The sequence below is a fragment of the Delphinus delphis genome, chromosome 6 (assembly GCF_949987515.2).
Source record: "Delphinus delphis chromosome 6, mDelDel1.2, whole genome shotgun sequence".
Taxonomy (NCBI): domain Eukaryota; kingdom Metazoa; phylum Chordata; class Mammalia; order Artiodactyla; family Delphinidae; genus Delphinus; species Delphinus delphis.
The window spans coordinates 81866329-81893729 of NC_082688.1; the positions used below are offsets into that span (position 1 = coordinate 81866329).

The 27401-nt window shown below is 40.1% G+C and overlaps 1 protein-coding gene across 3 annotated transcripts in view; it reads right to left on the reverse strand.

The window, feature by feature from the left end:
- Positions 1-27401, reverse strand: part of FRMD3 (FERM domain containing 3) — a 375309-nt gene that overhangs the window by 303841 nt on the left and 44067 nt on the right. For 2 of the 3 annotated variants that reach the window (XM_060014936.1, XM_060014935.1), the window contains exon 1: positions 8236-8505. The exons of the other annotated variant lie outside the window; for it this stretch is intronic. In XM_060014936.1, the coding sequence (XP_059870919.1) occupies positions 8236-8382 (147 nt within the window). In that variant the 5' untranslated portion in view covers positions 8383-8505. Of the gene's footprint in view, positions 1-8235; positions 8506-27401 lie in introns of those variants that run through there. 3 annotated transcript variants of the gene reach the window in all.

A 27401-nucleotide genomic window follows, 5' to 3' on the forward strand; every position in this document is an offset into this window, starting at 1 on the left:
GTTTTAAAATATCCAATCATTGGGCTTCCCTGGTGGTGCAGTGGTTTAGAGTCCGCCTGCCGATGCAGGGGACACGGGTTCACGCCCCGGTCCGGGGAGATCCCACATGCCGTGGAAAGGCTGGGCCCGTGAGCCATGGCCGCTGAGCCTGAGCGTCTGGAGCCTGTGCTCCGCAACAGGAGAGGCCACAACAGTGAGAGGCCCGCGTACCGCAAAAAAAAAAATTCAATCATTGATTCATTAAAATAAATAATAAACCCATTGCACATTAACATAAATAGCATACTTTTATGAAAAATAACTTTATCTTACAAAATAAAGACTAATTTAGTGAGAAAAGTAGTGCTTTTTACATTTTTGTAAATATCTTTACTGTCTGGCTCAACAGAAGACAGCTGGATTCTCACATCTGCTTCCATAGCCCATGTGTTGCAATATCACATATCATGCAGCCTCTGGAAAACTCTTTTGTATACTTATGAGAGAATGAGAGTGGAAAAGGCAAATCAACATCTCAACAAGGGTGACAAATACAAAAATAGTTTTTTCAACAAATGGTGCTGGGACAACTGGATATCCACAGGCAAAAGAGCCAGGTTCAACCCCTACCTCACACCATATACAAAAATTAATTCAAAATGGATCAGATGGGGACTATTTTTTTTAAATATTTATTTACTTATTTGGCTGCGCTGGGTCTTAGTTGCAGCAGGCAGGATCTTCATTGCAAAATGCAGCATCTTCAGTAGCAGCATGCAGGATCTTTAGTTGCAGCATGTGGGATCTTTTTTTTTTTTAGTTGCGGCATGCGAACTCTTAGTTGCGCATGTGGGATCTAGTTCCCTGACCAGGGAAGGAACCTGGGGCCCCTGCATTGGGAGTACACAGTCTTAGCCACTGGACCACCAGGCAAGTCCCAGATGGGGACAATTAGTGGGTACAGTTTCATTCGGGGGATGATGAAAATGTTCTGGAATTAGTTGTACAACTTTGTGAATATACTACATCTACTGAATTTTACACTTTAAAATGGTGAAATTTTATGGTATGTGATCACATATCAATAAAATAATGAATCAAAGACCTAACTATAAGAGCTAAAACTATAAAACTGTTCAAAGAAAACACAGGCATAAATCTCATGACCTTGGTTTAGGCAACAGTTAGTTAGCTATGACACGAAAATCAGAAACAACAAAAGAAAAAATAGATAAAATGGATTTCATCAAAATTTTTAAAATGTTGACACCATCAGAGTAAAAAGACAGCCCTAAGAATGGGGAAAAAAATCTTTAAATCATTTATTAAATAAGGGGTCTGTATCCAGAATATATAAAGAATTATTAGAACTCAATAATAAAAAGACAATTCAACTTTTAAATGGGCAAAGGATCCAAACAGACAGTTCTCCAAAGAAGATATACAAATGGCCAATTAGCACATGAAATGATGCTCAAGTCATTAGCATCGAGAAAATGCAAATCAAAACCACAATAAGATATCACTTCACATCCACTAAGATAGGTATAATCTAATAGATAATAACAAGTGTTGGCAAGACTGTGGAGAAATTGAAACCCTTATACATTGCTGGTGGAAATGTAAAATGGTGCAGCTGCTTGGGAGAACAGTTTGGCAAACTGTTCAATTCAAACTATTAAACAGAGTTACTAAACATATGACATAGTAATTTCACTCCCAGGTGTATACCGAAAAGAAATGGCAAATTTTATAGGAATATGCACTGCAACATTCTTCATAATAGCCAAGAAGTGGAAACAACCCAAATTTTCATCAACAGATAAATTGATAAACTGTGATCTATCCATACAATAGAATATTATTCAGCAATTAAAAGTGAAGAAATACTGATACATGCTACAACATGGATGAACCTTGCAAACATTATGCTAACTGAAAGAAGCCAGACACAAAAGATCATTGTATGATTTCATTTTTATCAAATGGCCACAAGAGACAAATCTCTGGAGACAGAAATTAGATTAGTGATTGCCTAGGGCTAGGAGGTTTAGGGAGAAAGGGGAGTGTGACTACTAAAGGGCACAGGGTTTCTTTTGGGGATGATGAAAATGTTCCCAAATTGCTTGTGGTAATGGTTGCACAACTCTGTGAAGATCTTAAAAATGTACACTTTACATGGGTGAATTTTATGGTATGTAAATTATACCTTGATAAAACTCTTTTACCCAGAAGAGGCAAACAACATCTTATTATTATTTTGAAAATAGTCTGAACCTCATAGACCCCCTGCAAGGATCTCAGGGACTCCTGGGGGTCCCCAGAACACACTTTGAGAATCACTGACCCACACAGACAAAGAATCTAGTATGGTTAACTTCTAGCAGCCCTCCCCCCTACCCCCTCCTCCTTCGGAGGAGAGCCCTGATTTCTAGGCATTGACCTCTCCCCTATGCAGACCACCACCAGGAAGGAAGCTGATTCCACTCTGATTCCCAGGTTCAGGTTCTGGTCACCTTAAGCTAATCAGCACATTCCCTTCTATTGACTACACTCACTGTTCAGGGTGGGCATGTGACCCAGGAGGTCTGATCAGAATGATTGCAGGACTTTTGCTTGGAATGCTGAGTGGGAAGTGGTTTTTCTCTTCTTCTGGAGGGTGTCCAATGAAAATGTGAGAACTGGAATTACTATAACCATTTCACTATCAGTCTGAGGATAAAGCCTCACAAAAAGGCAGGATAGTCGTTGAATTAGGTCCTTACTTAAATCAGCACTTCTGGATATGTGATCCAGTAAACATCCTTAGTGCTAAAGCCAGTTTGAATCAGAATTTGTTAGTTAAAAGCACCCAGCTGATATACTGTCCAAATGATGTGGAGCTAACAGTACCGCATTCTCCCCACAGTCAATACACTTTGCCTTTGCTTTGAGGACATCACGAGATAAGATCTTAGCAGACCATTGAAATAACATTACTTTTTTTGTCAGAATATACTTAATACAAAGAGCTGGCCCATGTAATCTAGGCCTAAACACGTCAGAGCTAGACCACGGTATTTAACAAACTGTCTCTCCTATTCCTTTTGTGTCTGAACTTCACTGTACTCTGAATGGCATTCTCAATGAGTTTGATAGAGAAAAGTGTTGGATTGTCCTTACTAGCAGAAAAGGTGTGGCTGTCAGCTGCACCTAGCTTGAATTTCACCAGCAGGATCATCACGGGGCCTGATATTTAGCACATATGTATGTTTGCATGTGACCATCCAATTCCTGTTCCAGAAGATAAGAAAATCAGGAATGCAGTAAACTACTCTCTCTTTTATTTCAACTGATTAATTAGAATAGTATTCTACATTTGGGTGATGTTTTAACATTTGCAACATGCTTTTATAGACATCACTTCAACAACCCAATGGAGACTGGCAATTGAGGAATTATTATGCCCATTTCACAGATTAAAAAACAGGAGGCCCAGTGACTCGCTTAAGGTCTTTGCACAATCAAAAAGTAATGGAGTTTGGTCTTAAAGACATTAGATTCCAAGCCAAAGCCTTCCCACTACTTAGGATTAAATCCAGTATACCTTCACATAATAGTAAGACAACCATCACTATTTTTTCAGCTCTTACAATGGACTAGGTACCAAGCGCTCGGCATATATCCCACATTTAATCGTTACAACAAGCCCATGAGGTTGTGCCATTATTATCCCCACTTTACAGATGAGGAAACTGAGACCTAAAGAGGTAAAGTGACTTGCCCAAATCACCTGGCTAGTTAATGGTAGAGCCAGGGTTCAAACCCAGGCAAGTAGCACTCGGGAACATAAGCTCTCAACCACTTCTCCATACTGCCACTTCAACAAAAGCAGAGGTGCCTGCTCTATACAAGATGGCTTGTAGCTGCCCAGACCCACCAGCTCAGTAAGGACTGAACTTATTTAACAACACCAACTACAAAGGACTATCCAATAATTTTTCTTGTTGTGGAATTTGGTCATACAAAGATTGCCTAAAATAAGCCTGGGCTTACTTAACATCTTATTAAACTTTCCTGACAGTTTTATTGTAACAATAATTGTAACTCAGTTTGACCTATTCTGAAAGACACTACTGCTTGCTTAGCCAACAGCAGTTCCCCAGCCCCCTACTACACACACACAGGCACATGCACACGTACACACACCTCTCCATTGCTTCCGTGATGTCAAAGCCCACCTCCCGTTATAGGGAGTGAAGGGTGCAGATACCAAACGTACACGTTTCTAGACTCTTTTGCAGCTAAGTCCTGGGTATAGGATCTAATCCTGGCCAATGGGATCTGAAGGGAAGACTGATGGGGGCCTCCAGGAATGGTGTTCCCCATGATAAAAAGAAATGCAGGAAGAAACACCACCTCTTATACGGTGGATGTGTTAGTACTTGACTGACATTCAGAACTACTACAGCCACCTTATAATCAGGACTATAAATGACAAAGGTGACGTGTTGAGGTGGCAGAGTGGAAAGATGGAAAGTACCTAGGTCCACGCAGAGCTGCTGAACAACTCTGAAGCTACCCTACCTCTGGACTTCTCATTAGGTAAGATAATAAGCGTCCTTATTATTTAAGCCACTTTAACCTGGCTACTGTCTTATTTGCAGCCTAAAGCATCCTAATTCTCAAGTCTCAGGAGGCAGCTGCAGAGAAGAAAGGGCTCTGGATTCTGAGTCAAATGACATGGCTTCCAATCTACTTACTTGCCAGGTGACTCAAGTTGCCTAATCTCTCTGAACCTCATTTTCTACACGTATAAAATTGAGATAACACTCAAGAACACAATAATATCAATAAAATGGAGATAACAGGATAGGAATGAAAATCACATGAGATGATGTGTATACAACCACTCTGTCAACAGCAATGTTTTACTCAAAGGTAATCGGTCTAGGTAATAGTTAAACTACAGACTTTTTAAACTGGACCCATCCATTCTAACCCAACTCCCTTACTTTACAAAATAAGAAACATTGATTCCAAATGTCAAATGACTCACTCAGTGTCACACGACTGGTTGGTAACATAACTAAATCATGTATCTCCTGATTCCCAGTCCAATGCTGTCATGCTACCCTCATGCTGACAGGTAATGAGCTACATTAAATACTGGGCCGGTAGCATTCATTCGTTCAACAAGTGTTTACTGAACACAACTATACGCCAGGTTCTGCTCTAGGTACTGAGGACTCCTTGAACAACTACCACAACAAAAGTTCCTAACCTCATGAATTTAACAGCCCAGACAGAAATTATTCAATCTACATCTATAAATAATTATTAAGTGCCTACTGTGTACTAGGCACAGTGCCAGGATTTCTATTCAAATACAAGTACAAATTTCTAGGCAATTCCAATAATAGCAACCATGTTTACCAGGATTTGCTAACAAAGAAATAATGTAAAAAGTCTATATTTTACTCAATAAGAGTCAGTATTAAAAATGGCAAGCTCATAGAAGGAGTTGTGAATACCCTGCCAGCATCTGAAAACGTGGATGGAACGGGGAAGATGTCTAGGACTCCGCTCTACTGGAAGCAGCAAGACTGAACGAAAGAGGTGAGAGCTAAGCCATGTCCTTCCACAGTCTCCAGACTTCAAGGGTTGGCTCAGTTGGAAAAGCCCAATAGGGAACATTTAGCCACTCCTTCCCCTCCCCCAGGCCTCTGTCTGAAGCCCTAGACTCTCCTTTTGCTCCCTATCTGGTTGGAATTCCTCTTGCACTCTACCTAAACATTCACATGCAAATGACATAATGGGACAGCACCCTAGATCCTATGAAGAGCCACAGCAAGTGACTCTTGGCATCTCCTGCTGGAACTGGCTATCAGGCTGCTGACACTGAGCCATTACATTATTTGTTTGAAAGGGTTTTTTTTTTTTTTTTTTGTCAATAACCACCCAAATTATATAGTTTGGAAAAGAATATTTAAAAGCTATTGTTTTGCAAAAAAAAAAAAAATCCATAACTCACATTGTGTGTGGGTTATAGAGGGAAGATCTGTGTAACAATTTACACTCTCTGAACTTTGTGATTCCCTAAGATGGAGGAAAAAGGCAAGCAAGAAAGGAAAGACAGGTGGATTCCCCAGGGCATGTACTGGTGACTCCAAAAGCTTCTTTTATTAAAAAAAAAAAAAAAGCATTTGTCCTCACCCTAAACAAACGGAAAGTTTTTTGTGACCTTATGCTCAGAAGTGTAACATCAATTCCCAGGTTGAAATATTCTAGGAAGATATAAGGTCCAAAATTATCAAAATAAAATCTTTTAATTCATTTTAATTGGTTAAATGATAATCACCATTTGGGGGCAGATATGCCTCCAAATAAAACACTTGATTTTCTTAAGCAATGCCAAAATCAACATTTTGGAACATAGCATTTTAACCTCTTTGGCATCAGTTGGGCCATACAAACTCTAACGTTCCAAATTGCTATTAGACTGGCTACAATTTATTGTTTTCCAGAACACCAGGCAATGCATACATGTCCTTTGGGGACTATTTATCTATTCTAAGGAAGACTTCCTCCCCCAAAGGGAAAAAAAACAGTGGTGTCAACTCCAAGTGGGAAAGGACAGGGCAGAGAAAGGGCTGAGAGAGCCCAGGAGAACTCAACAGCTCCAATCTCTGCCACTGGTTCCTTCATTATCTACATATGCAATATGGGTTAAAGTTCTTGTATACCCACTTTAGGACTTAAAGTAAAATGCACAAACTACTCTCTCTGAATCACAAGACACTACATGCCAAATGTTTCTGTGCAACCCTGTGGCAACAGAAAAACTGCCTATCTTGCTAATCCTTTTATTATTAAGTTTAGCAGCAATGCTTAGCCCAGAATGAAATTCAAGATCCTCCAGGAAAGGCAGTGGGAGCCTACTTTCCTGGGAGGTCATAGGGCACCACATTCCTCCCTTGAAACTTATCCAGTTGTCAGCTCACAAATTAGTTGTCACTGTCCCTATGTCGCAAACTCCCACAAGAAATGAAAAAAAGGTGGGGGGGAAGACCATTCATTCATTCATTCATTCATTCTCGGTTAACACAGCCCAGAGGCAGATTCTTGCCCCTGGGAGACGCTGCTTCCATTCAACTCTCACCAGAACGGGGGTAGGGTGCCCAGTATTTTTAAAACAGCTCACTCTGTCCTGGAGCTTCAAGACTCAGCTATGTGAGAAGAGGAAATCAGAGAGATAAATAAGTAAATAGATTTAAAAGTCAGAAGCCAATAGTGCTGAACCCTGACATGACCTTTCCAGGTTGTATGTCCCAAGTGGGTCTTGCGACAGGACTCATACCTGCCTACATATACATGCACTGAAAGAACACACACACACACACACACCCCGCTGCAGCTCACACTAGATCTACTGCAAGCCCAAAGGCACTTACTACCCGAGGACGGGGTTGCCAGCAAAGCTGCCTTCGCCCAAACAACTGTGGCCTTCTCCAACTTGGACGAGAGCAAATGTCCACCAATATCCCAAAGGGCGCTTTTTCCCGGAACCCAGGTCCTGCAGGGTTCCCTCCCTGCCGGCCTCACAGCCCTTTTCTTTTCTCTGAAACACTCAGATTTCACACGGTTCCTTTCGAGGTAGCTCCAGTCCGCGCAGCGCGCGCCCCATCCCTTAAGGCTGGAGCCCGGGGCTGCCTGGCCTCTCTTCAATCCCGGGAAACTTCGCCGCCGCTCCACGCTGAGAAGTAAAGGCCACCGGTAGAGGGGAGGCAGGGAGAGGGAGCAGGTCCCTGGGACTGAGGGCACCTTCGGAGCCCGGGCGCCGGAGAAAGAAATGAGTGAACCCAGGCTGTTGTATGCCTTCTCCACGTGGAGGAAGGGAGGAAGGAAAAAGTGGGCGACATGCAGGTACCCCTCTCGGCTCTCAGAACTCATATATCCCGACGGGGTAGGGAACAGAGGGGTTAGAGTCCCCCAGGAGGCAGCTGCCCTGCGCCCCCAGCCTAGGCGCAGCGAGACTTGAGCGCAGCGTGTAAGCCAGAGGAAGGGGCCCCGGGAACGCAAAGCGCGCGCCTGGTGCCTGCGGGGCACAGTGCCCCCATCCCTGGGTAGGGCTCCCAGTCTCAGGGGGCGGAGGAAGAGGAATGTGGCTTTCTAGCAGGCCCCCGACTGGGTTCCTCGCCCCTGCCGGCGCACGCCCACCCTCAGAGGCCCCCCAGTCCTGCGCCCGGCGTGTAGTCCACTCCCTCGCCCCAGCACCTGGATGTGGCAGGAGATCTCCGAGTCGTCCAGCAGCCGAATGGTGCATTTCATCTCCTGGCTGAGCGATTTGATGCTGGAGCTCCGAAAGTGGATCATTTTCATGGTCCTCCTGCCTCTCGGCACACAGTGGCAGGAGGCGAACATGCACCGCGGCCCGTGTAAGCGAGCGAGAGGCTCCGGGCCGGCGCGGCGCTCGCCCGCGCGGACACACACACTCGCTCACGCACCGTCCTGGAAACCCGGGCGCGGCTCAGCCCCGGGACAGCAGCGGCGACGGGCGCCTGCGGCCACACACGCCGAGTGGCCGGGGCGCGGCAGGCGGGCCCCTCCCTCTCCTCGCTCCCCCCCCTCCGCTCCCTCGCCTCCGCCTCGCCCGCTCCTTTCCCCGCCTCCGCCCCTCGCGCGCGCTCCTGCGCCTCCCTCCGCCCGGGCTCGCTTGCAGAGGATGCCCCGAGCCCGCGACCCCCGGCTGGCGCGCGACGTACTCACTCCCACTCGCGAGGAGCCGCGGCAGGAGAAGGCGGAGAGAGGGCTAATGCTGGTGGCCGGGGCGCCCCGGCAGTGGCCTGCTCCGCCGCCGCCGCCGCCTCTGCGTCAGGCTGGGCCCGGCAGCCTCCTCCCTCTCCGGCCGCGATCACTCTGGCTCCTGGTCGCGCACGTCCCTGCCCCGGCTCCCCCAGGCGCCCGACAGCGCCCTGCTCTGCTTGGCCCCAGGGACCTGGCGGCGGGCGGGGGGTGGAAGGCGATCCTGACTTACACCCGCATGGAGGATTCCCCTGCGGGAGAGGATTACTGGACCAAGAGCGAACCCCGAGAGTGACATGAGGCCCTTGCCCGGCTACAACGGCAATAAGGCTAACAGTCACAATCCCTAGTACTCATGGGGATTTTTGTAAGCCTTTATTTAATATTAACTGAGAGTCAATCTCCTTCTCTAAGAAATTCAGAACCTTCCTTAAGCAATTTCTCTTTTTTGTCTCCCAACATTTCACTTCGATCTCTGGTAGCAGGACCTTAGACCCGAGCAAGAGGGTCCTTATCCTACCCTAAGGGGGACCCTTAAGGGACTTCACTCCAGTATTAAAACTACAACTGGGATTGAATCATCTCTCCCAACCCAAAGAGCAGATCTAAGATAGCCTAGAGATCAAAGAAAAGTCACCACGCAAGACAATCCAAGCTTTTCTTTTAAGGCTACATACTTGTCTCTTCTTACTGTAGCAAGCTTTCAGCTCCAAGAGAGTCAAGCTCAATACCCCAAAATTGTTATCTCAAATTTCAGGGAAGTGGAATAAGGACACTAGGGAAAAGGACAGAACAGAGGTCACCCAAAGTGGGATTGCAAGCAACAGCATTTTGAGGAAATGAGAAGAATCTGAGATTGGCTGTCTGGTCTGGTTTGGAAGGCTGAGATTCAACAAGTATAATGTGGGCTTGGGAAGCCCTTGGAATACATGAAAAACAGCTGGGGAAATTACCACATACAGTCACCTGGAGTGAAGTACCCATTGAAGACAAGGCTTTGGGAAACCGAGTGGCCATAGTCACGAAATAAAATGAAGAGCAAGAGGAATTCAAAGAATGAACTCAAGAGGTGAGCTTAAAACTGGGCCACTTAAAGAAAAGCAATGACACACTGAGTCCTAAATTCTCAGCTCACAACTTTTTTAAAAAGCTGTATTCTTTCTATGACAGAGCTAAAAGAATTTTTTATTAATTGAACCACAAGGCTAAAAAGCAAACTCAAAATTTTTTCTACAAGTTGCCAAATTACAAAGTCAATTGAATTATCAGCCTCACCGGATTTCATGTGTGAGAGATAATTATCATCAGGAAAGACTGGGAATCTGGGAATAGAAATGGGGCCATAAAGGAGGATTTGGTTAATTCCTAGTAACTCAAGCCCCCAAGTCCCTCTTGACAGCAGAAGCAAAGCCTCTTCCCTTATCTAAAAAGGCTGTTCCTGCATTGTTTGAAGACCCTATTCCGACCTCACCTGAGGCAGTTACCCTGGAAAGGGAAGACAATCTCCTTGCCACCTCTTGCCCACCACCTCTGACTACTCTCACTCTTAATACTTGAATCAGATCCAGGCACCCATGGAAAGCCAGTTACAAAGTCAACCCCAGGAAGAGAAAGAATTACAAGGTTTTGCTAATTTAACTTGAAAAGTATGTGTGTAAATAAACCTAAAGTTGTTGATTTGAGTGCACTTTTCAGTGACTCTGGTTTCAATGTACCATCTAAATAAATTGACTGACTTTTGGACTGAGCTAAATGAAAATGAGAATGAAGAAATCCCCCAATATTTGTATAGGAAAAACATCCAAAGAATCAAGGAGAAGGAAATACTGAAGTGGATGCTCATATGTAGCCAGTTCACTTCTCTAGTAATCATGGGTCCTGAGGGGGCCTCCACCACAACTTTGGGAGAATCATTGCTGAAGGAAGCATGGCCATCATTGAAAAGTACCACAGTGTTTGTTCTCTGTGACCAGGGGTGCTTTGAAAATCTCTGCAGTTAAAAGGAGCTCCCTGATTTAAATGGAGATGATCGGAGCCTGGATTAGCAGAGGACAAATAGTGGTACTTAAATTTCGGTGCCCAGGAGGGCACGGAGACAGTCATGAGCAGTGGGACCCAAATGACTTCAGAGTGATGTGACCCACAGGAATTTGCTGATCACTAGACATCCAACTAAGGTCCTATTTGATCTGTAGAACAGACAAATTTTCTAGGTCTGATAAACAAAAGCCTGACTAAAACTCCCCTCCAAAAATTTCCAAATCTGAACCTGTCCCTACAGACAACCAGAGGCATTTGAGTAAATGAAAAATGGATCCACCTGAGGAGTGAGAACATTAGCCACAGCAGAGAAGAACTGGCAAGGTCCAGTTCCTAATAAAGAAGTAGCAGTGGGAGAGATGTCTCATGCTCAGCGGCAGAAGCTGCTGCTCCTTACCGAAAAATTCCCAACCCATGGGTCATAGCACTTTGATGAGCCACAAATGGAAAACAGGTGGCCTGGCCCCAAAAGCTTAATGGTTGTAAATATTGTGCGTTGAGTCTTAAAAAAGATTTTTAAGCATTTTTACAGCCATTAAAATTGATTATTGAAAAAGAAATACTTAGGTATAAATCTAACAAAATATATACACATTCTATATAAAAACTTTGATGAAAGAAATCAAAGAATTAAATAAATGGAGAGATATTCCATGTCTGTGAGTAGAAAGACTCAACATTGTTAAGATGTCAGTTCTTCTCAACCTGATCTATGCAATGCGATTCAAATCAAATCCCAGAAAGTTATTTTGTAGATACTGACAAATTTATGCTAAAGTTTATTTGGCAAGGCACAAAACCCAAAATAGCCAACACAATACTGAAGATAAACAAAGATGGAGACTGACACCACCTGACTTTAAAACCGTATAAAGCTACAGTGATCAGAACAGTGTGGTACTGGTAAAAGAACAGACAAATAAATTAATAGAACAGAATAGAGAGCCCAGAAATAGACATACACAAATAGAGTAAACTGATCTCTGCCAAAAAAGCAAAGTCAATCCAATGGAAAAATAATAGTTGTTTTTTTTTTTTTTTACTATCCTTTTCATGTGCTGGAACAACCTGATATCCATATGCAAAAAAATAATCTAGATACTACTCATAAAAATTAACTCAAAATGTGTGATACAGCTAAATGTAAAATGTAAAACTATAAAACTTCTAGAAGATAATGTAGGAGAAAATCCAGCTAACTTTGAGTTCGGTGATGACTTTTAGTTACAACACCAAAAGCATGATAAGTTGGACTTGATTAAAATTAAAAACTTCTGCTCTGCAAAAGACACTTAAGAGAATAAGATAAACTACAAACTGAAAGAAAATATTTGCAGAACACATATCAGACAAAGGACTTGTATCCAAAATGTACAACTCTTAAAGCTCAAAATAACAAATAATCCAATTTTAAAATAGGCATAAGATCTTAACAGACACTTCACTAAAGAAGATATACAGAAGGTAAATAGACATATGAAAAGATTCTCAACATCATACTTCATTAGATAATTGCAGCATTAACTATATTGAGATACTACTTCATACCTATTAGATGGCTAAAATCCAAAACATCAAATGCTGACAAGGATACAGAGCAGCAGGAACTCCCATTCATTGCTGGTGGGAATGTAAAATGGTACAGCCACTTTGGAATACAATTTGGTAGTTTCTTGCAAAGCTAAACATAGGCTTACCATACAATCCAGCAATTGTGCTCCTAGGTATCAACCCAAATGAGACAAAAACTATGTCCACAAAAAAACCTGCACACAAATGTTTATAGAAGCTTTATTGATAATTGCCAAAAATTGGAAACGTCCAAGATGTCCTTCAATAGGTGAATGGATAAGCTGTAGTACATTCATACAATGGAATACTATTTAGCAATAAAAACAAATTTTTAAAAATGAGCTATCAAGCCACAGAAAGACATGGAGGAACCTCAAATACATATTGCTAAGTGAAAGAAGCCAGTCTGAAAAGGCTACATACTGCATGATTCCAACTATGTGACATTCTGGGAAAGGCCAAGATGATAATAATAGGGGAAAGCAGGGGCGGGAAGTGGGGAGGTAGGATATACAGAAACTCTTTGTACTTTCTGCACAATTTTTCTGTAAACGTGAAAGTGCTCTTAAAAAATTAAGGGTATTTAGGGACTTTACTGGCAGTCCAGTGGTTAAGACTTCGCCTTCCAATGCAGGGGGTGTGGGTTCGATCCCTGGTCGGGGAGCTAAGATCCCACATGCCTTGCGGCCAATAAAACCAAAACATTTTAAAAAAAAAAAACAGAAGTAATATTGTAACAAATTCAATAAAGACTTTAAAAATGGTCCACTTCCAAAACAATCTTAAAAAAAAGAAATTAAGTGTAGTTAAAAACAGATCAGGGCTTCCCTGGTGGCGCAGTGGTTGACAGTCCTCCTGCCGATGCAGGGGACATGGGTTTGTGCCCCGGTCCGGGAAGATCCCACATGCCGCGGAGCGGCTGGGCCCGTGAGCCATGGCCGCTGAGCCTGCGCATCCGGAGCCTGTGCTCCGCAACGGGAGAGGCCACAAGAGTGAGAGGCCCGCAAACCGCAAAAAAAAAAAAAAAAAAGAAAGAAAAAAAGATGAATCTCCACCATGTGAGGACACGGGGAGAAGGCAGCCACCTGCAAGCCAGGAAGAGAGCTCTCATCGGGAACCCAATTGGCCACCACCTAATCTTGGACTTCCGAGCCTCCAGAACTGTGAGAAAATTAATCTCTATTGTTTAAGCCAACAACAACAAAAAATGATCATTGAAAATATTTTGAACACCATTTATATGGCTCCTTCTATTAAATTCTTGCATTTAGTAAATGTTATTTGGCGGCATATAACTCCATGCATTGTTGACTTGCCGCCAGAGAGCACCAAGCAGTAGCAACATTGCCTAGCACCTGCCTATTAAACCATCACAATTCATCTGATGGTTAATTTGGTTTTAGTCAGTGAGATGATTTGCCTTTCAGATGAATGTAAAATATTTAGTTTTCTTGTTAAATTAATTTTCACAATTTTTCAGTTAACGTAAAAATATATTTGGTTTCTCATTGTTGGTATTATTTGCTATGAAATGACTGATTGATTTTCATTAATTCTTTCCATTGTTGCTTCTTGCTTTTCATTTTTTATTTGCTTTTGAAATTTGCAATTAGTCAAATTCAGGTATTGCTGGAATTTCTTTGTATTTCTAAAAACATAAGAAGAAACATAATGTAATGAATTCTATTCATTAAATGTATCTTTGCAATTTCAGGAGATTGATTTTTCAATATGCTTTATGCTATATGAGGGTATTAATATTTATATTTTGAGTACTTTTTTCAGAATTTTTGTTATTTAAGTGAAAATTAAAGTCAATTTTTCATTTTATTTACTGCATACTTCATTTCTTTGAATTTTTGATGTTATTAAATTCTTTGTAGTAAAATACAGATAACATAAAATTTACCATCTTAAGGGTACAGTTCAGTGGTACTAAATACTTTCATAATGTTGTGCAAACATCACCACCATCCATCTCCAGAACATTTTTCATCTTGAAACTCTATACAATTAAACAGTACTCCCTATTCCTTTTCCCCCCAACCGCCAGCAACCACCACTCTATGATTTTGACTACTCAATGTACTTCATGTAAGTGGAAAAATACAGTATTTGTCTTTTGTGACTGGCTTATTTCACTCAGCATAATGTCCTCAAGATTCATCCATGTTGTAGCATATTACAGAATTTTGTTCCTTTTTAAGGCTGAATATCATTCCATTGTATGTATACCACATTTTGCTTGTCCATTCATCCATTGATAGACATTTGACCTGCTTCCATGTTTTAGCCGTTGTGAATAGTACTGCTATGAACATAGGTATATAAATACCTCTTTGAGACCCTGTTTTCAATTCTTCTGGGTATATATCCAGAAGTGGAATTGCTGAATCATATGCTAGCTCTAATTTTAATTTTTTGAGGAATCACCATACTGTTTCTCACAGCAGCTGTACCATTTTACATTCCCACCCCCAATGCACAAGGGTTCCAATTTCACCGCATTCTCTCCAACACTTGTTGTTTTCTGGGGTTTTTTGATAGTAGTCATCCTAATGGGTGTGAGCATCATAGTTTTGATTTACATTCACCTAAAGATTAGTGATGTTGAGCATCTTTTCTTGTGATTACTGGACATGTATATATCTTCTTTGGAGAAATGTCTATTCAAGTCCTGTGCCCATTTTTGAACTGGGTTGTTTTTGTGTTGTTTAGTATTTCTCTATATATTCTGGATATTAATCCCTTATCAGATACATGATTTGCAAATATTTTCTCCCATTCTGTACGTTGCCTTCTTATTCTGTTAAAAATGTCTTTTGTTGCACAATGTTTTAAAAATTTTATGAAGTCCAATTTGTCTATTTTTTCCTTTGTTACCTGTGGTTTTGATATCATATCCAAGAAATCATTGCCAAATCCAATGTCATAAAACATTCATCCTATGTTTTCTTCTACTAGTTTTATTGCTTTCATTCTTATATTTAGATCCTTCATTCATTCTGAGTTAATTTTTGTATATGGTGTTAGGTAAGGGTCCAACTTAATTCTGCATACCCAGTTTTCCCAGCATCATGTGTTGAAAATACTGTCCTTTCCCACACTATGGTCTTGGCATCCTTGTCAAAAATCATTTGACCACATATGCAAGAGTTTATTTCTAGGCTCTCTATTCTATTCTGTTGGTCTTTATATCTATTACGCCAGTAATACACTGTTTTGATTATTGTAGCTTTATAGTAAGTTTTGAAATCAGCAAGTGCGGATTCTCCAGTTTTGTTCTTCTTTTTCAAGTTTGCTTTGGCTATTCAGGGTCCCTTGAGAGTCTGTATGGATCTTAGGATGGGTTTTTCTATTTCTACAGAAACCATCATTAGAATTCAGATAGGAACTGCATTGAATCTATAGGTCACTTTGAGTGACATTATGCTATCTTAAGAATAGCAAATCTTCTAGTACATGAACATGGGATGTGTTTCCATTTATTTATGTCTTCTTTATTTCAGCATGTTCTGCAGTTTTCATTGTACAACTCCTTTGCCTCCTTGGTTAATTCCTAAGTATTTTATTCTTTTTCATGCTATTGTAAATGTAATTGTTTTTGTAATTTCCATTTCATATTGTTCATTGTGTATAGAAATATAACTAATTTTTGCATGTTAACCTTGTATCCTGCTACTTTACTGAACTCACTTATTACTTCTAACAGGATTTTGTGGAATCTTTAGGGTTTCCTACTCATAAGATCATATTATCTACAAACAGAGGTAAATTTACTTCTTCCTTTCCAATTTGGATGCATTTACTTCTTTTTCTTGCTTAACTGCCCTGGCTAGGACTTCCAGTACAATGTTGAATAGAAGTGGCAAGAGTTGGCGTGCTTGCCTTGCCCCTGATCTTAGAGGAAATGTTTTTAGTCTTTCACCATTGAGTATGATGTTTGCTGGGTGTTTTCATATATGGCTTTTATTATGTTGAGGTAATTTCCTTCTATTCCTAGTTTGTTGAGTGTTTTTACCATGAAAGTTTGTTGAACTTTGTCAAATGCTCTTTCTGCATCCATTGAGATAATCCTGTGGGTTTTTTCTTTTATTTTGTTAATTTGGTGTATTAGTTTGATCACTTTTCATATGTGGAATCATCCCTGCATTCCAGGAATAAATCCCACTTGGTCATGGTATATAATCCTTTAAATATGCTGCTGAGTTCTGTTTGTTAATATTTTATTGAGGATTTTTGCCAATGTTCATAAGGCATATTGCTTTGTAGTTTTCTTTTCATGTAGTGACTTTGGTTTGAGTATCAGGATAATGCTGCCCTCATAAAATGAGTTAGGAAGTGTTCCCTCCTCTTCAACTTTTGGAAAAGTTTGAGAAAGACTGGTATTAGTTCTTTAAATGTTTGGTAGAATTCACCAGAGAAGCCATTAGACCCAGGCTTTTTGTCAGGAGATTTTGATAACTGATTCAATCTCCCTACTATTTATGGTCTATTCAGATTTTCTAATTTTTTGTGATCTAGCCTTGGTAGATTTTGCATTTCTAGAAACTTGTCCATTTTATCTAGATTATCCAATTTTTTGGCATACAATTGTCCATAGTACTCTCTCATAATCCTTATTTTTAGAATCAGTAATAATGTCCTAACTTTCATTTTTGATTTTAGTAATTTGAGTCTTCTCTTTTTTCTTAGTCTATCTCACTAAAGGTTTGTCAATTTTGTTGATCTTTGCAAAGAATCAAGTTTCAGTTTCATTGATTTTCTCTATTATTTTTCTATCTTTTATTTCATTTATCTTTGCTCTAACCTTTATTATTTTCCTCCTTGTTCTAGCTTTGGGCTTAGCTTATTCTCCTTTTTCTTGTCCTTTAAGTCATAAAACTAGTTTGTTGATTTGGGCTCTTTCTCATTTTTTACTATAAGCATTTATAACTGTAAATTTACCCCTTACCACTGCTTCACTGTGTCCCATAAATTTTGATATGTTGTGTTTTCATTTTCATTCAACTCTAAGTATTTTCTAATTTCTCTTATTTTTTCTTTGATCCTCTAGTTAAGACTGTGTTAATTTTCACAATTTTGTGAATTTTAAAAATTCCTCTCTCATTTCCTTTTGTGTAGATTCTATAGCTATTTCCTTTATTGTTACCATGGGGATTACATTTAACACCCTAAAGTTATAAAACTCTAATTTGAAGTTATACCAGTTTAACTTCAATAGTATACAAAAATCTCCTCCTTCACAGCTCTATCACCACCCCTTTTAATTATTGACATCACAGTATATCTTAGTGCTTTGTGTGCCCCAAACCATAAACTAATAATTCTTTTCAATGCATTAGTCTCTTAAATTATGTAGAAAACTAAATTTGTAGTTACGAACTAAAGTTACAATGATACTAGATTTTAGACTAATTTGTTTTAATGTATGGATCTCTTTGAGTTCATCTTACTTACACTTCTTGGATGTTTGTATTCGTATCTTTCATCAAATTTGAGAATTTGGGCTTCCCTGGTGGCGCAGTGGTTGAGAGTCCGCCTGCCGATGCAGGGGACGTGGGTTTGTGCCCCGGTCCAGGAGGATCCCACATGCCATGGAGCGGCTGGGCCCGTGGGCCATGGCTGCTGAGCCTGCGCATCCGGAGCCTGTGCTCCGCAATGGGAGAGGCCACATCGGTGAGAGGCCCGCGTACCGCAAAGAAAAAAAAAAAATTTGAGAATTTTTCAGCCATTGCTTCTTCATTCTCTCTGCCCCCTACTCTCTCTCTTCCCCTTCTGGGACTCCCAAAATGTATATGTTGGTCTGCTTGATGATGTCCTACCAGTCCCTTAGGCTCTGTTTGCTTTTCTTCAGTCTTTTTCTTTCTTGTGCTCAGCCTAGAAAATTTTCTCTTGTCCTATCTTTAAGTTTACTGATTCTTTCTTCTGCCTGCTCAAATATGCCTTTGAATCCCTCTAGTGACTTTTTCATTTCAGTTATTATACTTTTCAGTTCCAGAATTACTTCTTGTGTTTTTTTTTCCCCTAAGGTTTCCTCTCTTTTGATATTTCTCTTTTGTTTATGCATGGTTTTCTTTACTTTCTCCACATCTTCCTTTAGTTCTTTGGGCATCTTTAAGATAGCTGTTTTAAAGCCCTTGCATAGTAGATCTGCCATCATGTCTTTTTCAGGGACAATTTCTGTTTTGTTTTGTTGTTTTCCCTTTTAATAGACCATACTTTCCTGTTCCTTTTTATGCCTTGTAATTTTTTTGTTGAAAACTGGATATTTAAGTCTAATAATGTGGTAACTCTGAAAACAGATTCTCCTTCTGCCCAGGAATGCTGGGTTTCGTTATTGTTTTGTTTATTGTTTCTTTTGTTTGTTTGCTTTATTGTTGTAGACTGTCTCTGTTCAAGGGATGAGCCTGAGGTCTCCTCAGGTCTTTTCTGAGGCTGCGGCTTTCCCTGGACATGCACGTTCACTTTCTAGTTTTCCGTATATGTGCACTGCAATTGTTTTTGAATGTCCTAGCTTTAATGAAGAGAGGGGAGAACAGGTGTCAGTCCTTTAAATCTGGAAGTCATTTCAGCTGGATGGGGACTTGAAAGAATGAAGGGAGGTACAACAACAATGTTCACCCTCCTCTTTGGTCTGTATTTCTGTGATCAGAAGCATCAATCAGCAATCAAGAGCACAGATCCGTGATATCTGGAAGACAGGGTCCTTATTGCCCATCCTAGCTCCTGCAAGCTGTGTGTAGGCTGCTCCAGGAATGGGTTCAGGGCTTCTGCCTCGGGGCTAGAGGATAGGGATAGGTAGCTGTTACCAGGCTAAGAGAAGTAATTGACTGAAATTAACCACAATTTACAATTTACTGTCCAAGCTTCCCCTGGAAGTTGCAAGCCTTCAATAGTTTTCTGAGTTCCAAAACAGTTACATCATACAGCTTCTGCCAATGCAATTATTGCCTAGGAGTGTAGACAGATTCCTGGTACTTCATCCTCCACCATCTTCCAAGAATCCCCCCTACCACAATTTGTTTTAAAACATTCTAAAGAATGAAGATGACCTAGAAATATTGATCCAAAGATTTTCTGAAGCCACAAAGGCCTCTAGTTTCACTGAGTGTTTTATAATTAAATATTTATATTTTATACATGTTTACTTATGAAAAATTTTTCAATTAAAAATTTTTTTGAATTTTATTTTTTTTATGCAGCAGGTTTTTATGAGTTATCCAGTTTATACACATTAGTGTATATATGTCAATCCCAAACTCCCAGTTCATCACACCACAACCCCACCCCTGCCACTTTCCCCCTTTGGTGTCCATACATTTGTTCTCTACATCTGTGACTCCATTTCTGCCCTGCAAACTGGTTCATCTGTACCATTTTTCTAGGTTCCACATATATGCGTAAATATACGATATTTGTTTTTCTCTTTCTGACTTACTTCACTCTGTATGACAGTCTCTAGATCCATCCACGTCTCTACAAATGAACAATTTTGTTATTTTTATGGCTGAGTAATATTCCATTGTATATATGTACCACATCTTCTTTATCCATTCATCTGTCTATGGGCATTTAGGTTGCTTCCATGACCTGGCTATTGTAAATAGTGCTGCAATGAACACCAGGGTGCATGTGTCTTTTTGAATTATGGTTTTCTCTGGCTATAGGCCCAGTAGTGGGATTGCTGGGTCATATGGTAATTCTATTTTTAGTTTTTTAAGGAACCTCCAAACTGTTCTCCATAGTGGCTGTATCAATTTACATTCCCACCAACAGTGCAAGAGGGTTCTCTTTTCTCCACACCCTCTCCAGCATTTGTTGTTTACAGATTTTCTGATGATGCCCATTCTAACTGGTGTGAGGTGATACTTCATTGTAGTTTTGATTTGCATTACTCTAATAATTAGTGATGTTGAGCAGCTTTTCATCTGCTTCTTGGCCATCTGTATATCTTCTTTGGAGAAATGTCTATTTAGGTCTTCTGCCCATTTTTGATTGGGTTGTTTCTTTTTTAATATTGAGCTGCATGAGCTGTTTATATATTTTGGAGATTAATCCTCTGTCAGTTGCTTCATTTGCAAATATTTTCTCCCATTCTAAGGGTTGTCTTTTCATCTTTTTTATGGTTTCCTTTGTTTTGCAAAAGCTTTTAAGTTTCATTAGGTCCCATTTGTTTATTTTTATTTCCTTTACTCTAGGAGGTGGATCAAAAAAGATCTTTCTGTGATTTATGCCAAAGAGCATTCTTCCTATGTTTTCCTCTAAGAGTTTTACAGTGTCCAGTCTTACATTTAGGTCTCTAATCTATTTTAAGTCTATTTTTGTGTATGGTGTTAGGGAGTGTTCTAATTTCATTCTTTTACATATAGCTGTCCAGTTTTCCCAGTACCACTTATTGAACAGACTGTCTTTTCTCCATTGTATATCCTTGCCTCCTTTTTCATAGATTAGTTGACCATAGGTGTGTGGGTTTATCTCTGGGCTTTCTATCCTGTTCCATTGATCTATATTTCTGCTTTTGTGCCAGTACCATATTGTCTTGATTACTGTAGCTTTGTAGTATAGTCTGAAGTCCTGGAGCTTGATTCCTCCAGCTCTGTTTTTTTCCCTCAAGACTGCTCTGGCTATTTGGGGTCTTTTGTGTCTCCATACGAATTGTGAAATTTTTGTTCTAGTTCTGTAAAAAATGCTGTGGGTAATTTGATAGGGAATGCATTGAATTTGTAGATTGCTTTGGGTAGTAGAGTCATTTTCACAATACTGATTCTTCCAATCCAAGAACATGGTATATCTCTCCATCTCGCTGTATCCTTTTTAATTTCTTTCATCAGTGTCTTATAGTTTTCTGCATACAGGTCTTTTATCTCCCTAGGTAGGTTTATCCCTAGGTATTTTATTCTTTTTGTTCCAGTGGAAAATGGGAGTGTTTCCTTAATTTCTCTTTCAGATTTTTACCATTAGTGTATAGGAATGCAAGAGATTTCTGTGCATTAATTTTGTATCCTGCTACTTTACCAAATTCATTGATTAGCTCTAGTAGTTTTCTGGTAGCACCTTTCTGGTAGATTCTCTATGTATAGTATCATGTCATCTGCAAGCAGTGACAGCTTTACTTCTTTTTTTCCGATTTGGATTCTTTTTATTTTTGTTTCTTCTCTGATTGCTGTGGGTAAAACTTCCAAAACTACGTTGAATAATAGTGGTGAGAGTGGGCAACCTTGTCTTGTTCCCGATCTTAGTGGAAATGGTTTCAGTTTTTCACCACTGAGAACGACGTTGGCTGCGGGTTTGTCATATATGGCCTTTATTATGTTGAGGTACCTTCCCTCTATGCCCACTTTCTAAAGAGTTTTTACAATAAATCGGTGTTGAATTTTGTCAAAAGCTTTTTCTGTACCTATTGAGATGATCATATGGTTTTTATTCTTTGATTTTTTAATATGGTGTATCACATTGATTGATTTGTGTATATTGAAGAATCCTGGCATCCCTAGGATAAATGCCACTTGATCATGGTGTATGATCCTTTTAATGTGTTGTTGGATTCTGTTTGCTAGTATTTTGTTGAGGATTTTTGCATCTATATTCATCAGTGATATTGGTCTCTAATATTCTTTTTTTGTAGTATCTCTGTCTGGTTTTGATATCAGGGTGATGGTGGCCTCGTAGAATGAGTTTGCAAGTGTTCCTTCCTCTGGAATTTTTTGGAAGAGTTTGAGAAGGATGGGTGTTAGCTCTTCTCTAAATATTTGATAGAATTCACCTGTGAAGCCCATCTGGTCCTGGACTTTTATTGTTGGAAGATTTTTAATCACATTTTCAATTTCATTACTTGTGATTTGTCTGTTCATATCTTCTATTTCTTCCTGGTTCAGTCTTGGAAGTTTATACCTTTCTAAGAATTTGTCAGTTTCCTCCAGGTTGTCCATTTTATTGGCATGGAGTTTCTTGTAGTAGTTTCTTAGGATGCTTTGTATCTCTGCAGTGTCTGTTGTAACGTCTCCTTTTTCATTTCTAATTTTACTGAGTTGAGTCCTCTCCGTTTTTTTCTTGATGAGTCTGGCTAAAGGTTTATCAATTTTGTTTATCTTCTCAAAGAACCAGCTTTTAGTTTTATTGATCTTTGCATTGTTTTCTTTGTTTCTATTTCATTTATTTCTGCTTTGATCTTTATGATTTATTTCCTTCTACTAACTTTGGGTTTTTGTTCCTCTTTCTCTAATTCCTTTAGGTGTAAGGTTAGATTGTTAATTTGAGATTTTTCTTGTTTCTTGACGTAGGATTGTATCACTATAAACTTCCCTTTAAAAACTGCTTTTGCTGCATTCCATAGGTTTTGGATCATCATGTTTTCATTGTCATTTGTCTCTAGGTATTTTTTTATTTCCTCTTTGATCTCTTCAGTGATCTCTTGGTTATTTAGTAATATATAGTTTAGCCTCCATGTGTTTGTGTTTTTTATGTTTTTTTCCCTGTAATTATTTCTAATCTCATAGCAGTGTGGTCAGAAAGGATGCTTGATATGATTTCAATTTTCTTAAATTTACCGAGGTTTGATTCGTGACCCAAGATGTGATCTATCCTGGAGAAGGTTCCATGTGCATTTGAGAAGAAAGTGTAATCTGCTGTTTTCAGATGGAATGGCCTATAAATATCAATTAAATCTATCTGGTCTATTGTGTCATTTATTTATTTATTTATTTTATTGTGTCATTTAAAGCCTGTGCTTTCTTATTAATTTTCTGTTTGGGTGATCTGCCCATTGGTGTAAATGAGGTGTTAAAATCTAAAAGATTTCCTCTTTTAGAGCTGTTAGCAGTTGCCTTATGTATTGAGGTGCTCCTATGTTGGGTGCATATATATTTATAATTGTTTTTTCTTCTCCTTGGATTGATCCCTTGATCATTATGTAGTGTCCTTCCTTGTCTCTTGTAACATTCTTTATTTAAAAGTCTATTTTATCTGATACGAGCATTGCTGCTCCAGCTTTCTTTTGATTTCCATTTGCATGGAATATCTTTTTCCATACCCTCACTTTCAGTCTGTATGTGTCCTTACGTCTGAAGTGGGTCTCTTGTAGACAGCATATATATGGATCTTGTTTTTGTATCCATTCAGCGAGCCTGTGTCTTCTGGTTGGAGCATTTAATCCACTTACATTCAAGGTGACTATCAATATGTATGTTCCTATTACCATTTTCTTAATTGTTTTGGGTTTGTTTTTGTAGGTCCTTTTCTTCTCTTGTGTTTCCTGTTTAGAGAAGTTCCTTTAGCATTTGTTGTAGAGCTGGTTTGGTGGTGGTGAATTCTCTTAGCTTTTGCTTTTCTGTAAAGCTTTTGATTTGCCCATTAAATCTGAATGAGGTCATTGCTGGGTAGAGTAATACTGGTTGTAGGTTTTTCCCTTTCATCACTTTATATATATCATGTCACTCCCATCTGGCTTGTAGAGTTTCAGCTGAGAAATCAGCTGTTAACCTATGGGAGTCCCCTTGTATGTTGTCATTTTTCCCCTTGTTGCTTTTAATAATTTTTCTTTGTCTTTAATTTTTGTCAATTTGATTACTATGTGTCTTGGCGTGTTTCTCCTTGGTTTATCCTGCCTGGGACTCTGAGCTTCCTGGACTTGTGTGGCCATTTCCTTTCTCATGTTAGGGAAGTTTTCAACTATAATCTCTTCAAATATTTTCTCGGGTCCTTTCTCTCTCTCTTCTCCTTCTGGGACCCCTGTAATGAGAATGTTGGTGCATTTAATGTTGTCCCAGAAGTCTCTTAGGCTATCTTCATTTCTTTTCATTCTTTTTTCTTTATTCTGTTCTGCAGAAGTGAATTCCACCATTCTGTCTTCCAGGTCACTTATCCATTCTTCTATCTCAGTTGTTCTGCTATTGATTCCTTCTAGTGTATTTTTCATTTCAGTTATTGTGTTGTTCATCTCTGTTTGTTTGTTCTTTAATTCTTCTAAGTGTTTGTTCTTTAATTCATCTAGGTCTTTATTAAACATTTCTTGCATCTTCTCAATCTTTGCCTCCATTCTTTTTCTGAAGTCCTGGATCATCTTCACTATCATTATTTTGAATTCTTTTTCTGGAAGGTTGCCTATCTCCACTTCATTTAGTTGTTTTTCTGGGGTTTTATCTTGTTCCTTCATCTGGTACATAGCCCTCTGCCTTTTCATCTCATCTATCTTTCTGTGAATGTGGTTTTTGTTCCACAGGCTGCAGGATTGTAGTTCTTCTTGCTTCTGCTGTCTGCCTTCTGGTGGATGAGGCTATCTAAGAGGCTTGTGCAAGTTTCTTGCTTTGGAGGGACTGGTGGTGGGTAGAGCTGGGTGTTGTTCTGGTGGGCAGAGCTCAGTAAAACTTTAATCCTCTTGTCTGCTGATGGGTGGGGTTGGGTTCCCTCCCTGTTGGTTGTTTGGCCTGAGGTGACCCAACACTGGAGCCTAGAGGCTCTTTGGTGGGGCTAATGGCGGATTCTGGGAGGGTTCATGCCAAGGAGTACTTCCCAGAACTTCTGCTGCCAGTGTCCTTGTCCTCATGGTGGGGACACTCTGACTACCAAGAAATGAAAAAGGTGTGGCAGAGATTTATATCTATCAACCAAAATATACTATTCTCCCTTTAATTCACAGGGTGTAGGTTGAATTATTCTTCTCAACTATTCACATACTCCCTGTAATAGAATTACACACACACACCCTTTTGCTATGTGAGCTTGCAGCATCTCCCAATAGAATAGGCAGAATATTTCCCTACACTATAGATGTTGAGCTTGGTCATGAGACTTGATTTGACCAATGGAAAGTGGGTGAAAGTGACAATGTGGCACTTCTGGGCTGAGCCTCCAGAAGCATCTAGCATTTCCTGCATTCTTATGCACTTCTATCATGAGAATAACATGCCCCCGAAAGATACTTCCCTTTCTGCCTGGGTGCCAGAACAAACACATGTGGAATAGGCCTGAGTGAAACCCACAGCCTGGCACCATGCCCAGCCAACCTGTAGCCTTAATCAGAGCGTTCCTGCCCAGCCAAGCTTAAGTCAACTGAACAGCAGCCAATGAGCACATTTGTCAGAGTGAGAATAAATGCTTGTGGTTTAAAGCCACCAGGTTTAGGACAGGTTTGTTACATAGCATTATTGCTATGGTAGTTAACTAACACACATACTAGTAGTTTTCATCTAATAGTAATAGTCCTATTACTGGACACGTGGTTGCCTCATTACATTATATGTCCCTTGCAGTTAAGTACAGGCATGTGACTAACTTCTTACCAATAAAATGTAAGCAGAAGTGTTAGGTGCCACTTTCAGATCTGGGCAAGGTTATGAATGTGCTTCCTTTTCTCTCAATGGCAAGGACTCAGATATGGAAGCCACTCAGCTTTGATAATCCATATGATGACAATTCCCTATATCATAATGGGACAATGACTTGGAAATATTCTGGGTCCCTGGATGACCACCAACCTAGAGTGCTCCCCTTGGAACTGTTAGATGAAAGAGGAGAAAGTTCCATAGTCTTTAAACCATGGTATACTGAGCATCTTTGTTACAGCCACTTACTTTTACCCTTACTAATGAAGTTGGGAGACACTGCCCTCTCTGAGAAGTTCTCAGGTGTTACTCCTAAAAACTTAGCCCCAAGTCTGCTTCTCTATCCCACTTCCCCCTCCTCAATGACTTTGTGAGCTACCCAATATCCTTTTAATATCACTTATTTTCTGGCTAATCAGTCAGCTTCCAAAGCTTGCTTGTGACACAGCAAGCAAACAGAAGACATCAAAAGAGACAAAAGCACTATGAGCCTTTCCTGTCCAGTTCATAAGGAAAAGTTTATGACACCCATCATGGCCAGTGCCTTCTGAATTTCTTTACATAAGACTTTCCAGACCCCACTGAACCTCCCTTCCTTACTCTCTCCTTCAAGCCTATCTGACCCCTTCAGCTCTTCATTCATTCCAAAAACTTCTATGGAGTAGTTAGTATGCACCAGACACCAGGGTACAGAGGCAAATAAAACTTTATTAGACAGAATTTACTAGGTTATACTGCAGTAACAAATGACCCTAAAATCTCAATGGCTTTAAACAATTTATTTCTTGCTAATTCTGCATGATCATCACATGTCAGCTTCACTCCAGGATGCAGGATGACAGAGTAATCTGGAATATTTGATAGTCATCATGGCAAAGAGCAAAAGGAAAGAATATGACAGATCACAGTCTGGCTGTTAAAGCTTCTGCCTCAAAATGATATATATATCATTCAATCAGCCAAATAATTCCCATGGCCAAGCCTGACAGTAATAGAGAGAAGTTGAATAACAACAGAGAAGAAAGTTGAATTGCCACAGAGAAGAGCAGTATATTTATGCAAAGAAGAACACAGCCTACCACAAAGGAGAGCTCAGGCTGCCCTCTTTTCCTCTCTGCTTCCACTGTCTCTGTTATACTTCTCTATCTGTATTTACTATGCTGTATCACAATTAATTATGTATGTGTCCATCCCATCTCCAGTATTATGAGCTTCATCAGACAAGACTCAGGTCTTATGCATCATCCCAGCCTAGCACAATGCCTGGTACCAGGTAACTATTATCTACTTGGAGAATAAAGGAATAAAGGTGTGGATGGAATCAAGAGCTCCTGGTCTAGAGAAGGTGTGAGATATGCAAGTGAACATGCACGGGACAATCTGACTAGATATTTAGGAAGTACTGACGAGATGACAAAGGCTTCTTCAATTCAACGGGCTTCTTTGCCCAGAAGATAAAAGAGTATCTATAAACTGAGATGAGAGCGGGCACATAATTGGCATCTATGATGAGTAGGTTCTGAGATGTGTCATCCTTTACTACTTGAATGTGTTGTCAATCTTTGAAGGAAGCTGGGGGAGAGGGAGGATGAAATAGCACTATCTGTGGCAAAAGCAGAGACACGAGAAGCTGATGACAAAGCAGGCCACCACAGTGACCTCACTGACAGAGGCTGCCCACAAGCAGCTGGGAGGCACTCACTC